The sequence below is a fragment of the Dendropsophus ebraccatus genome, chromosome 12, assembly GCF_027789765.1.
Source record: "Dendropsophus ebraccatus isolate aDenEbr1 chromosome 12, aDenEbr1.pat, whole genome shotgun sequence".
Taxonomy (NCBI): domain Eukaryota; kingdom Metazoa; phylum Chordata; class Amphibia; order Anura; family Hylidae; genus Dendropsophus; species Dendropsophus ebraccatus.
In genome coordinates, this window is record NC_091465.1 from 62,036,148 (window position 1) to 62,051,407 (window position 15,260).

Sequence of the window (15,260 nt, forward strand, 5' to 3'; positions counted from 1 at the left end):
ATTATTGACAAGAGGCCATTGTAACCATTGCATTACATTCTTGTAGCCCTTACTGTTAAGCCATACTTATAGGAAGTATGAGGTTAAGACCAGCAAGGGATTAACATACCGCAAGCTGCTCAGGGTCTTTAACTCTTCCTGAAGTAAATCAGTACTGAAGATTTTATAACATTTCAGGAGACAATTTCACTACTTCACTAATACGGGCCTTGTAGCCAAACAATCTGTGGTGTAATATTAGGTGCAGGAAGGATCTACGAGCAGCAAGAATAAAATAATAATAATGTGCCTAAAGGGACATTCCCAGTTTTGACATTTATGGAATATCCTCAAAATTTGCCGTAAAAGACTGATAGATGCTGGTGCCACCTCCAGGACCTCAACATATGGGGAGAATGGGAGTTCCTGACCTCCATCTACCTGGCATGTCGGCCGCAGACCGCCACATCCACACAAAAAAGACCTCTCCATAGAAGTTACTTTAATAGCCAATTGGCCACCCTTCCATTTACCCTACACCTGGATGCAGCAGCTAGGGGACACCTATTCATGTATACTGGTGGTTTGGGGAATCCCCATTCTCCACATATGCAAGGATTGCAGAGGTGAGGCCCACATCTATCAGACACTTAGGACATTATCTATAAATATGTCATAAATACGTTGGTGAGATCCCTTTTACTTATAACTTTAAGGCTTAACTCACTCTGGATCAGCATGGAGAAACAATGTTGTATGGTTACCCATACACGTCCCCCTCATTCACATCTCTCCTTCCCCCAATAACCTCGGTCTGTGTTCCCACCTATATAGTGTATCTTTACTCCTGTCTGTATACAACACCACCCATACATAACCAAAGACCTCTGTGCAATGTACGGCCGTCAGAACAAGTCAGTTATCAGTGGGGCCGTAGCGAACAACCGCCGTTGTTCACATAGAGTTCAATGCAGTGCATTATTTTGTGACAAGAACGGCCGTTGTTTTAATCACCAACAATGGGCGTTCTTGTCTTAAAAATACATAGCCTAAAGACTATGTTGGCGCTATTTGAAAAACAAAAACAAACTTTAAAAACACCAAGTATTATATCCAATTTTGCCGGGGGTGTAAGAAATCTCAATATCACAAATACATGGGAACATAAGGAGCATTTGGGTGATATCTAGTGATGAGTTCTTGAATGGATAGTGATGACAGCGGCTGGAGAAGTTGGATGCAGCACTAGGGAATCCTGATAAACAGGGATACAGCCACAGGATGTAGCTATGTTTTCCTGGCAGCTGCATCCAAACGTTCTGCAAGTTCCCTCACCGCTAGCCTTAGTCCCTCACCAATAGCCGTATTCCCTCACCAATAGCCTTATTCACTCACCACTAGCCTTAGTCCCTTACCACTAGCCTTAGTCCCTTACCAATAGCCTTATTCCCTCACCAATAGCCGTATTCCCTCACCAATAGCCTTATTCACTCACCACTAGCCTTATTCCCTCACCAATAGCCGTATTCCCTCACCAATAGCCTTATTCACTCACCACTAGCCTTATTCACTCACCACTAGCCTTAGTCCCTCACCACTAGCCTTAGTCCCTCACCAATAGCCTTATTCCCTCACCAATAGCCTTATTCCCTCACCAATAGCCGTATTCCCTCACCAATAGCCTTATTCACTCACCACTAGCCTTAGTCCCTCACCAATAGCCTTATTCCCTCACCAATAGCCGTATTCCCTCACCAATAGCCTTATTCACTCACCACTAGCCTTATTCCCTCACCAATAGCCGTATTCCCTCACCAATAGCCTTATTCACTCACCACTAGCCTTATTCCCTCACCAATAGCCGTATTCCCTCACCAATAGCCTTATTCACTCACCACTAGCCTTAGTCCCTCACCACTAGCCTTAGTCCCTCACCAATAGCCTTATTCCCTCACCAATAGCCGTATTCCCTCACCAATAGCCGTATTCCCTCACCAATAGCCTTATTCACTCACCACTAGCCTTATTCACTCACCACTAGCCTTAGGGCCCTATTCCACCGGACGATTATCGTTCACATAATTGTTAACGATCTCAAACGACCGCTATTGCGAAAGACCTGAAAGCGTTCACTCATTTCCATGGAACGATAATCGATACTTATGATCGTATTTGCGATATAGGAATGTGGAATAGGGCCCTTATCCATTCACCACTAGCCTTATTTCCTCACCACTAGCCCTATTCTTTCACCACTAGCCTTATCCATTCAAGAACAGGATATGTTTTCCTACTTGTGATTCGTTTGATTAAATGTTGATATAAACCATCTTCATCTTCATCTTCATCGGTCTCTGTTCCCACAGATCTCAGACACAGTACAACTTCTCACCTCCGTAGTAAAGAGCGACCTGACTCAGCTGGAGGAGATTTTCTCTAAGCGAACGGATTTTCTGGTCATTGTCCGAAACACCAGGAGAGAAGTGGAATCGGTGGCTCAGCACTTGGCAGAACTTTCCTTCTGGAAGGGGGTTGAGCTGAATCCAAATGCTGTGGCAGAACAAGTCAATTTCATTGAAGATTATAGGTGAGAATTTCTAGTATTTTTAGTATTTTTCCTTGCTTTATTACCTGGGCCTGCGCCCGTTGGGCCCAGCTGTGGAAAGGAGGATTCTGTTGCTGTTTGTAAATACATGACATTACTTATCTTGTACTGAGTTACAGCTTGTGTTACATCACAGAGCTGCATTCACAATTCTAGAGCTGAAATCTTGTTATTCTCAGGATTTTATTATTGGTACCAAGCACTACTGACCAGACTGATCATTGCTAGACTGGCAAACAAAAAAAAAAAACACCAACCCACTTACTATGTCACCCCCATACCATGGAAAAATAGCAGCACCCAATGGACACTGAAGCAAATTTTGCTTTACACCGCTTGTTACTCCCTTGAATATGAAAACTATACCATAAATATATGATTCTGCTATTCCTCTGTTATTTCTCCAGGAATACTATGAAACAGTTGATAACTGTCTCTCGCCATTCTCCTCGACAAGGGAGGATGCCGCTACACTGACAGTGTCCATTCCACTAGGAATACATCCCAGTGACATGGGGAATGGTTACACCCAGTTGTCAGTTGGGGTAAGGCTCCGTTCACATGGAATTCTCCTCCGCATAATCCCGCCAGCCTCCCTGTCAAAATGATAATCTATGGGAGGCTTGTGCTCCTCCTCTCTCCGCGCTGAAGAATGAACATGTTCATTTTTCAGCACGGAGAGAGGAGGCGCACAAGCCTCTCAGAGACTCCCATTATGACACGTAGGCTAGCAGCATTCCACAGCGGCGAATTCCGTGTGAATGAAGCCTAAGGCTACACTGGAGGCTACACTGGAGTGACTCTGTCAGTAGGTTTATGCTTTCCTATCTCAGGGTAGCATAAAATAGTGACAGAGAAGCTGAACAGAATGATGTATCACTTAAATTGTTCTGTGCAGCTGATTCAGAGATCTCCTCCTGAATAATGTGGACAATAAGTAGTCCTCTCCACTATGTGCGTCACCCCAAAAGTCCTGAATATTCATGAGAAGCGGGAAAACTCCACCCACCCGCTGCTGATTGGCAGTTATCTATCCATGCTGTATATAGGCAGTCAACTGTCAATCAGCAGCTAGAGGGCGGGGGAGGGATGCGGCACGAATCTCATTTTCCTGCATATTAGGAGAACAGCTAAAAAAATGATGTAAGTAATACACGAATAAACCTAGTGACAGATTCCATTTAACTACTGCAGTCCACAAGATTACGTGCAACTCGGTGTGAGACTTTGTACTGCAGCTGTGGCTCTATAGTTAAAATTACATGGTTACATCATAAACATGTGTATGTAGGCCAGGCCTTATTAATACATTTCCAGGAGGTGCAACAGAGGGATGTGACAGCACAGTTAGTGTCTGAACAAAAATGGAAAAAATTTCAGAACTCCAAATTCAGATCCTATATTTATCAATGTTTGAGAGAATAAAGGCTCTTTTTTGGAGCAGCGGCATCTGAATTTCTATTTTTGTATTCATATGGAACGTCTGGATCGCATCCTGTGTGACGTGCAACAATTTTCTTTAGCTCCCCCTGTGTTCCTGATTTCTATGTTTAGCATTTTAAGTTCTAAGTATGGTGCAGAACCCCCAATTTTATTTTTTCTGCACCGTGCAGATTATCAGTCTGAGTCTAATGACTGTTTCCATTCTCAGGCAGCAGAATTGTGAATGCAGCTCTAGGTTATAATACTGACGGGAAGGTTAGCACAACTAATGCTACGTAGTTTTACATAGTGTTAACATAGCCTTAGTGAGAAAATATTCACTTTCAGACCTATATCATGCTCAAAGCTGTAAACATGATCAGACGGCTGATAAAGTTATAAAAATGTGTTTTCCTTCTGTGCAGTTCTCCTCCCTTCCTCACTCCTCTGTGCGTGGCAAGGCCTCTGTGACTCTTAAGCTTAAAGAGGATGTACCACCAGGTACGTCCTCTTTAACCTGACACAGGGATAGAACGGCGCCGTCACGGGGGTTTTTCGAACAGCGGCCCGATTCCCCTGTACGGTGCCGTTCTTTCCACAGTTACTGGCCGGTGCTCAAGCACTGGAGGTAGGCTGGCCCGGCCCCTCCCCTCTATGACGCGGCTCCTTTGATTCTAACGGAGGCCTTGGATTAAAAGCAGCTTTCCGAAGGTACAAGTGGTTGGGGGGGGGGGGTCAGATTGTGGGTACAGAGTCGCTTTAAAAGGAAAACATGATTTAAAAATTTTGCACACAGCCATCAGCTAAGAGACCAGTATCACTTGTTTTATCTCCCTATCTATCTGTCCATGTCTGAGTGAAAGATAGTACTGATGGATCCCCTTTAAGATCCATCTTTCATCCGTTTGTTATGCAGGTTAACACAATCTCTTGTTCTCTGTCACCAGCAATCTCATATTGCGAAGAGGCTGACTGTAGCATTCTTCAATTATTGATAATAAGTCCAGAAACAAATTCTGTTCTGTGTCTACTACATTATCTCCAGCTCTGTTTGAATGACTGTCATGGTGGCGAGCATTTTGTTGCATTTTGTTCCCAGCTTCTAGTCTGACTGAGGGCAGTATTTGGCTATGTTCACACAACGTTTTTTCAGCTCCGTTTGAAATGACGTCTGTTAATTTGAGTCTAAAATAATGGACGTTTTTTAGCAGTCTGTCCTCCCCTTAGTGCAATGACTGGTGTTGGTACATTATTCTAGTTTGGGGTTGCTAATTGCCCTTTGGGTGTGTCTTAATTTAAAAGTCCATTTAAGTCAATAGTAAAAACGGAGAAAGAACGGTGACAAAAGAAGAACTGTGTGTGAACAACAAATATAAAACGTCCGCTGTTTGCAAAAGACATCCGAAAACAATGTTCATGTTCATTATTTTGATGTCCGTGGCAAAAACGTCAGTTTTTCAATGCATTGTATGCATTGGACGTCTGTCCTCCAATTGACCTAAATGCATTGCCATTGCTGTCAGTTAAATCGCAGCAAAAAGGAGGTTTTTTAAATAGCTAAATCGGATGTTTTTTCTCCATTTTTGACGTTGTGTGAACATAGCCTTAGTATGTTCATCTTGTGTTTTCACAGACCACACTTACACATACTGATTATTAAGATTATTATTATTATTATTATTATTATTATTATTTTTAGCTTATTGGCTTCTTATGAAATTTGTGTCTGAGATAGTGATAATTTTTTTAAACAGTACTGGCTGGAATTTGCCTAAAAAAATACTCCACTCTAAATTAGCCACCATGGCCGTGCATGTGATGCTGCAGCCTATCACTGGCCTTAGGGGTCTCTTATTGCTGCTGAGGCCTTTGATGCTGGATTAGTAGCACATTTAGTGGGTGATTTTTTTTTTGTTGTCTTATGCTTGGCGCTAACCTAAACTAAAATTTTACTAAATTTTGATAAACACCTTTCATGATATCTGCAATAGATGCACTAAATAAGCATTTTCCTCCTTTACTTAGTCTTCCTTTGTAATGCACTGTAGTCTATATGGACTCTACTATCCATTTTCCTCACCACCGCTGCTCTGGTAGTCAGCACATCCATGCTATAGTGATTCTACACAGACTCGGCTTGGTGTGTTGACCTGTGACCTTGCATTTGCATTCAGTACATCCAATAATAAAGCTCGACCGGTTGAGAATGAATTATTGTGCTCACAAATCATTGTTGTTTTTGCAACCACAATTTGTATGAAGCATTAACATTATCTATGCTTCTAATACACCAGGCCTGCACCTAAATCATAGAGGCTGCATGCAATAAATCTGATGTCAGGCACACGCCTGTGTCTGTCCCACGCTGTCACAAGTATTTCAATTGTCCATTTTCCTTTGCTTTGTGTATCCGCAGGTGGCTGGCTTACATACTGCTGCTTCTCTTGGATCTGATTATCTGTCTATTCACCTTACTCGGCCTGGCCAAGCAAATCAAGTGGCTTGTTATTGTGTGAGTATGCCCCCTTGTGTTCAGCAGGTGTAATGCAATCAGTGAGGATGTATACTGTGCATTTGAGTCCTGCAAATTGAATGTATAGAATTGACTGAACATAATTTTTTGTATGTTTGGCCCATTACACTCAGCGGCTGGGTCAAACAACAGCCGCTGTGTTACATGTTCACCCAGCTAATACTGCAGTATCGGCCGGATGAACATTTATTTTAATTGGAATGCGGGCGAGCCTGCACTTCAATTTACCATAAAGTACGTCCAGGAAACATATTCTACACTGTGAGCACAGCCTGTTTTCTACGGCCCCTGTTCACTGAACTGCGTCCATACAAAATAGATGTCAATTATCTTCTGCGGCCGCAGTGAACAACAGCCGTAGTGTTTGTACACTATGGCCGTTGTTCCAATCGCTGCCATTCAACTGAACACTGTTATTATACAACAGCCGTTGTGTTACGGAAAAATACAGTGTGTGAACATGATCTTAGGCTATGTTCCCATGCAGTATTTTTGCTTAGTATATTGGTCAATATTTAGCAACCAAAACCAGGAGTGAATTAAAAAAACAGAAAGCTATGTCCACATACTGAAATTTAGTGGATGGTCGCCATTTAACGGCAAATAATTGCCATTATTTTAAATCATCGGCCATTATTTGCCGATGACATCCATCCACTTAATTTCAACAGTGTGTGAACATAGCCTTTCTGTGTTTTTAATTCACTCCTGGTTTTGGTTGCAATATACTGAATAAAAATACTGTGTGGAAACATGGCCTTAGGGTGGCTTCACACATAACGCTTGTGTGGCGTTTTTCTGGCCAAATGTTTTTTCTGAAAATGTTTGTTTTTTAGTTTTTATAGTGTTTTTTTGTACTTTAAAGGGGCTATCCACCTAAGAGCTAAAAAATAAAATGCTAGCTGGTCTTAATCATCAGGTTCCCCTGAGTATTTTGAGCCATCTCCTGTCTTTCTAGCTGCTGCCATTCCTAAGTTACACATTTTTCTAAAAGCTGGTCTATATCCAAGATGGCACCAGACAAGAAACATTTCCCATCATGCATCTCCCTGATTGGTCCGTTTGCGTACTCACCCCCTTAGCTATCTTTCTTTCCTGCCCACTGCTCTCATTACTATTGCACAGTAAACATAGGACTTTGCATCACATCACCCCAGTATGTATTCCACCGCTGATGATGTAGCAGAGCTGACGCGCGCATGGTGTAGCTATGTGCTGCATAACGGCATCTGTGTACTGGGGGTAGGGGGTGAAGTGTAGGTTTAGATCTCTGCTTGCTGACTGTGAATGAAAACATGCTAGTTCCATGCAGACTCTTAAGAACATCCATAACACTTACAATATACAGAGCTGTGATACTAAAACAGGTACATATGCCTGCATTCACTGACAGCAATCAGAGATAGAACTATAACTTTTCATATTACAGAAACCTAGGCTCAGGGACACATGTCTATGGAAGCAGCACAGGTGCATGGAGATGATGCAGATAATGTCTCCTGGGGGTGGGGTTACCAAGTCAATAGACCGCTAACCAAGCCCCCAGAGAGGAGATCAGATCACATGTCCTGTGTCTACAAAGGAAGGGGGGAAGAGGGAGCAGCGTATTGTCAGAGTGCACACAGAGAAGATGATTTTAGACATAAAGAGCAGGTAAATATGAGAAAAACACAGGGAAATAGTGCAAGATAAGTTATACATGTATATTAGACATAGGGTGGTATTGGGAAGGGGGATTGTTTAGAATATTGTTTTTGTTGCCCAGATAACCCCTTAGACTAGTAGTATATCATTTCCCCTGCTCATTTTAAATTATTTATAATTATTCATAATGACAATGGCCGTTTAAAGAGAAACTGTAATACTGAATATATCAAATATCGATTACCACATTTTAGTAGTGATGAGCGAATATGTTTATAAATGTTCGCATGTTCGTACGAACATGGCGCTAACATTCCTAACCATTCCAATCATCGAACAATCATTTCCGAACATAGTCGAACTTGCAAACGTATGCAACTGCGTTCACGCTTTGCACCTAATAATCTGTACACATGTATGCAACTCTAGACCGAAATGTAAGCAATCTGTACGCAAATGAAATGGGAATGCAACTGTGTTATTACGCATTGCACCTGATAATCCACATGCGTAGACCGAAACGTACGCTTCTACTGTATGTTCGTTATTTGTTCGTGAATGTTCGGCATACACAAACCAATCACAATCATTTCTTTTTTTATGTTCGTGTTCCGGATCCGAACCGAGCATTGGGATGTTCGCTCATCACTATTTAGTAGGTAAAGGAGAAGAACTATGGCATTTGTGGGTAATGAAGTTCCTCATAAATGAACATGTTAGCATTACGAGGGGCATATGTTTTCTATGAATGTGATGTGTTCCCTCTTACATACACTCTTGGATTCCAAGTCAGCATTAATAGCTCATCTTTCTTTACTACAAATCAATCTCTACCCGAAATGTTCCATACAGACAAAGAACCCACGGATGACTATGACGCTCTAACAGATTTACATCTCCATGAGAAAGTAAATTGGTTTGAAGGAAACGTGTTTTACCCATCACAAAATCAATGACATGGTCATTCAATCAGTGAGAATGCCTAATTGGAAAACGGGGGAGGGGATCGCCCTATAAATCTGTTTGCTTTTGACCAAGACTTTCTCGTGCAAAAAAACGAACGTTTAGCTGATACCATAACAACTTGTGAGTCTAATGTGAGGCATTCATCATTCAAGCTTGGCTCTCCTGCTTATGTGGAACATCAAACACCATTGTTACTTCATAGGAAAACATTCTGTGCATTCAGCACTTCCTGATCTATACATTATCAGATGTAATGGATCTGCAATGGCTCTTACACAGCCCATAGATTTAACTGCTCATATGCCATAGGATGCACGTTCTGGAGATCACGGGAATTCCATTGGTTAGATTCCCTATGATCTGACACCTAGTCCCTGTTCAAGTTATTCTTTATTCAGAATGGCCCTTTAAGGGTGCGTTCACAGCTACAGGATCCGCAGCAGATTTGATGGTGCAGATTTAATGCTGTGTTCAGTTATTTAAATGAAATCTGCTGTGGATCTGCAGCAGAAAATCAGCTGCGGATCCAGTAAGTGTGAACGTACCCTTAAATTTGCTACCAGGGGCCTAGTGAAGGACCCTAGGCCTGTATCTTTGTAGGCCTGTTTCAAATAAGGCAGCAGATTGTTTGGGGGCCAAAATGTGTAAGAGTTTTTTCTTTTCTAAAAACATACAAGCAACCCCACAAATTATAAACTGTCAATACATTTGCCTTCTTCCATGTCTCATATGAAGGAAACAAAAATATGCATATATATAGAGAGAGAGAGAGAGAGAGAGAGATCTGCGACTAATATAATGATGGATCTATGATAATCTGACAATCCATTTTTCCCTATTGACTTAATTGATCTTAGTTTTACTCTCTTCTTGGATAAAATAATGGACTTTTTTAGGCTACTCCAACCCTCAAAAATCACTGGATAGTGATGGAAAACAGTAAATGCAAGTGTGAATAGAGCTTTAGCCAATGCTCCCCTCCCCCCATTCTATTACAGACATTAATCATTACTATTTCGTCTGACAGACTGGCTTTAAACTGAGAATCTTCAGTTTGTTCCTTGCAAACTTCTGTCTTCTTATACATTCATTGCTGTCAGTGTCTTGTTTGCACAACTGTCACCATGCACACAAAGCATTTATCTGTACCATCTGACAAAGGAATATTGTGTTCTGTGAGGACATCCACATTGAGTCTAGTTGTTGCCATTGTTACCACCTAGTCTGCAGAACTTGGGAAACATAAATTGTAGTTTTGTATTTCAAAAAAGTTTTAGGCTTTGTTCGTACACCATAAAATTAGGATGCATTTAAGGGGCTTCATGCGCTCTTTTTTTGCATATTCGTATTTCAGGGAGCAATGTACCTAGGATTTCACTGAATTAAGCACTTTAGCTGGCAGCTGACAGTGTTATCTTTCGCTGGTCTCCCTGAAATCAGTAATCTGTCTCCAGTAAAATACGGCTGTAATTTGAATATAATGATGCGCTCCATTAGGGTGCGTGCACACTACGGAAATCCCGCGTACGACCCGCGGCGTATTCCGTTGCTCGTACCCGCACAATGCGGCGCGTACCCGCACGCGGCGGAGCGCATCTCTGCCTGTGCCATAGACACTATTCTATGCACGGACAGATTCCGCATTCCGCCGAAAGTGACATGTCACTTCTTTTGTCGAAATGCGGAATCCAACCGTGCATAGAATAGTGTCTATGGCACAGGCGGAGATGCGCTCCGCCGCGTGCGGGTACGAGCAACGGAATACGCCGCGGGTCGTATGCGGGATTTTCGTAGTGTGCACGCACCCTTAAATTCGATTGGCAGTGCACGCACCGTATAGAATAACAGCAGTAATTGATTATGACCATCTAGATAATAAACATGCTTATTATTTACCACCTCTTTTTGTAAGTTACAGCTGTTTTTTTTTTTTTGTTTGTTCGTTTTTGGTCTGTTCACACAAATTAAATAAAATAAATAAATTATATTACCAAAAGAATTCAATACGCAATATTCTTCCAAGTTTAGCATTACCTTTGATATCTCATAACAGATCCTAAGGTCAGTACCGGTAGAATTGGGTCCCATGTAGCGAAAAAGCTGCAGATCTTCTGCAACTGGATTTCCATGTGGAAAATCTTCAGCATTTATAGTAGCAAAACTGATAAAATATCAGCCAGACACTGCAAAAAAAAAAAGCAAAAATAATAGAGAACCAAAAAGCTAATGATTGTGACTGCATTTTATTTACTAAACACAGGCATCCTCGTGTTCCCCAATTCCTTAAATCCTGTCATGATCACTATAATGTTCCATCAGCCAATAGTAGGGATCCTAAACATCATTTTAATTATAAAGAGCTCAAGTTAATTCTAACAAATACAATTTTAGATTTATAGTCATCTGTCTCTTTTGCTGAGTTTTCCCTTCTGAACCAATTAGACTCTTATGTCCTATACATGCTTACTAAGAGCTATTGGATTATTAAATGGAAGCTGTGACATACAACCAATGGAGTCAGTCATTTGTCTGAGGAACTAATAGTCAATAGGATGAGGCCTATTATTTTACTGAGACACAAGTCTCAGTAGTGTCACTGTTATCTAGTGAGTTGATGAGCTGCATCCTTAAAGGGGTTATCCAGCGCTACAAAAACATGCCCACTTTCTTCCAGAGACAGTCCCACTTTCTTGTCTTCAGCTTGGGCGGGGTTTTGCTGCACAGTTCCATTAAAGTGAATGGAGCCTAATTACAAACCACACCTGAACTGGAGACAAAAGTCGTGTTGTCTCTGAAAGAAAGTGGCCATGTTTTTGTAGCACTGGATAACCCCTTTAGCAGTCAGGAGTGGAGTATGTCTTATGTAGTCATCCACTATGTTGGCCTACACAGTACAATGCACTCCAGACCTGAGGTCAGGCAATTTTGTTGGTGTTGCTGTCAGAGGCCATGCAAATAAGGGACCCAAACGTATCCCAAACCACTACCCACCAGTTGCTGTGTTGTTTCCATTATGGTTGAATGCAGTAAATAAGTGTAAATGTATAGGCTCCCATTAGTGTTTTGTCCTCCCTTCCCCATGGACTGACCAAGTATAAGGCTTCAGGTTTCATACACAGTTCTTATTCTCCTTTATTTTAAAATATGTAGGTCACTGTGGCTATCACAGCCCTCCCCAGGGACCCACCATATGTATGCAGTAGAGTTCACGACTGAGGTTGTCGGGAAAAAATAGATGACACAATAGGGGCCTTTTTCTATTTCCATGATAAGACCCTGATATTTCAGATGTTGGTCTTAATGTATTCAACATTGTAAGCCAACAAACTTGCTAGAACTATACTGCTACTAGGGCTATATCTAGCCAAATATGCTCCTTAACAGAGCTCTAAAGCAGTAATTTTCAACCTTTTTTGAGCCGCGGCACACTTTTTATACTTAAAAAATCCCGGGGTACACCACCAACCAAAATGGCACAAAATAACACTAAAACAGTACATATTATACATATAGTTAATAATATAGATTCTAAATGTATTTATACTCAGTGTGAAACCTGTGCCTGTTTTCTTCTCCCCCCTGTGCTTCTCTCCACCATACTTCTCCCCCCTACTTCTCTCCTGTGCTTCTCTCCACCATACTTCTCCCCCTGCTTCTCTCCTGTGCTTCTCTCCACCATACTTCTCCCCCCTGCTTCTCTCCTGTGCTTCTCTCCCCCATGCTTCTCTCCTGTGCTTTTCTCCCCCATGCTTCTCTCCACCATACTTCTCCCCCCTGCTTCTCTCCCCCATGCTTCTCTCCACCATACTTCGCCCCCCTGCTTCTCTCCTGTGCTTTTCTCCACCATACTTCTCCCCCTGCTTCTTTCCTGTGCTTCTCTCCCCCATGCTTCTCTCCACCATACTTCTCCCCCCTACTTCTCTTCTGTGCTTCTCTCCACCATACTTCTCCCCCCTACTTCTCTTCTGTGCTTCTCTCCACCATACTTCTCCCCCCTGCTTCTCTCCTGTGCTTCATTCCACCATACTTCTCCCCCCTGCTTCTCTCCTGTGCTTCTCTCCCCCATGCTTCTCTCCTGTGCTTCTCTCTTGTGCTTCTCTCCCCCATGCTTCTCTCCTGTGCTTCTCTCCCCCATGCTTCTCTCCTGTGCTTCTCTCCACCATACTTCTCCCCCCTGCTTCTCTCCTGTGCTTCTCTCCACCATACTTCTCCCCCTGCTTCTTTCCTGTGCTTCTCTCCCCCATGCTTCTCTCCTGTGCTTCTCTCCACCATACTTCTCCCCCCTGCTTCTCTCCTGTGCTTCTCTCCACCATACTTCTCCCCCCTGCTTCTCTCCATCATGGCCCGCCGCAGCGCACCACGCAACCGCCCACATTACAATCCGCCACTGATCTCTGCGCATTGCCGGGGAACAAAACACAGGGGCGACCATGTGTCGCGGCACACTGTTTGAAAATCACTGCTCTAAAGCAGTCTACATCACACTATAGTAGGCTACATCACACTATAGCAGGCTACATCACACTATAGCAGGCTACATCACACTATAGCAGGCTACATCGCACTATAGCAGGCTACAGCACTTTACATTAGTCTAAAGCACTTTACACCAGTCTACAGCACTCTACATCCCACTAGCAGTTTACAGCACTTTACAACAGTCTAAGCGGTCTTCCACAGCAGTCCAAAGTAACTATAATCAGATAAATTTTGCAATACAAAAAGATTTATTTCTTCTTTGGCCACCAATACTTGGATATATATCAGACTTGGATATAAAATATTATTACACTTGAACATTATTTTATTTATATTTGGATTGCGGGCACCTTTGGGTAGTGCACGCTGTGTGTGAGCATTATGGCCGTTGTTGCATTGACAACTATGAAATGAAAACTACGGCTGCAGTTTTCCGACTTTTTTACGTTGTGTGGACATAGCCTTGGTGAGTACTGGACGGGTCTTAATGTAACTTAGAAAGGTTACACTCTGTGGCTAAACTTAAAAGGGTTGTCCAGTCATTTTTTTTTTAAGTGAATCTGTCAGCTGTAATTCATCTTCCGAACTGTTGACAATGTTAGGTAACTGTTAGGTCAAGAAGACACATGATACCTTTTTATATATACAGCTGTTCTTTTTAGGAGAAATGCTTTTATTTTCTGTTACAAAGAGGCCTTTCCAGGCTGCAAACGTGAATGTCTCCTCTCCGAGGTGTTACAGCTTACTGCACTTCAGGAGCTCAGGAAAGAAGATTACTATATAATAAAATCATTTTTCTACATTCTGGAATCACAGGCAGATATATGAAAGGTACCATGAGTCTTCCTTAACTAACAAGAAGTTTAGAATGTCAATTGCAGCTGAAGGATTCCCTTTAAAAACAGATGAGCAAATTACAGTATTAAAAAAGGGAATCACTTTGTTAGCCCGGCAGTAACTCTGTGCCGCTTCAGTCCCGGTGCCTGGAAAAGCAGAATGCAGCCCTGGGAAACCTCTCCCAGTTTCCCAGGACTGGATGCAGCTTTTTCAGGCACCTGCAGTGGAGTGGCACAGAGTTCCGCTGATAAGACTGCCGAGCTAATGAAGCACTTTCTTTCGGTAATACTTGAAATTTGCTCATCTCTAACTTCAAAGTTCACAATAGTGTAAACCAGTTAAAGAACAAATACTCACCCATTGATCTCCCTCTGATTTTCTCTTGATGCATCTCAGGCCCCATTGGTCTCTGTACATCATAATGTCTCACAAAATAGACAAGTGATCAAAGCAGCCAATCATAGGCCTGTGATTGGCAGTATGGCAGCTGTAATTGGTCAAATGTCCTTGACAAGAGGAATAAAGAAGTACAGAGATCAGCGGGGCCTTAGCAGCACTAAGGGTATGTGCACACTTCGGAAAATCGACTGAAAATCTGTTGCGGAATCCGCTGCTTGCGCCCGCTCGCGGAAACCGTCCGTGCATAGAATGGGGTCTATGACACAGTCGGATTTTGTCATCCGTCCAAACAATGAACAAGTTCATTCTTTGGACAGATGACAGAATCCGACCTTGCATAGAGTGGAGTCTATGACACAGGTGGAGACGCGCGCACCCGCAGCACCCGCAGTCCAC

The 15,260-nt window shown here is 42.5% G+C and overlaps 1 protein-coding gene across 4 annotated transcripts in view; it reads left to right on the forward strand.

Annotated features, from left to right (window-relative positions):
* The window catches only part of TTYH1 (tweety family member 1), a 117,121-nt gene that overhangs the window by 75,969 nt on the left and 25,892 nt on the right, over positions 1-15,260 (forward strand). For all 4 annotated transcript variants that reach the window (XM_069947678.1, XM_069947679.1, XM_069947680.1 and 1 more), the window contains exons 4-5: positions 2,346-2,566; positions 6,423-6,518. In XM_069947678.1, the coding sequence (XP_069803779.1) occupies positions 2,346-2,566; positions 6,423-6,518 (317 nt within the window). The remainder of the gene's footprint in view (positions 1-2,345; positions 2,567-6,422; positions 6,519-15,260) is intronic.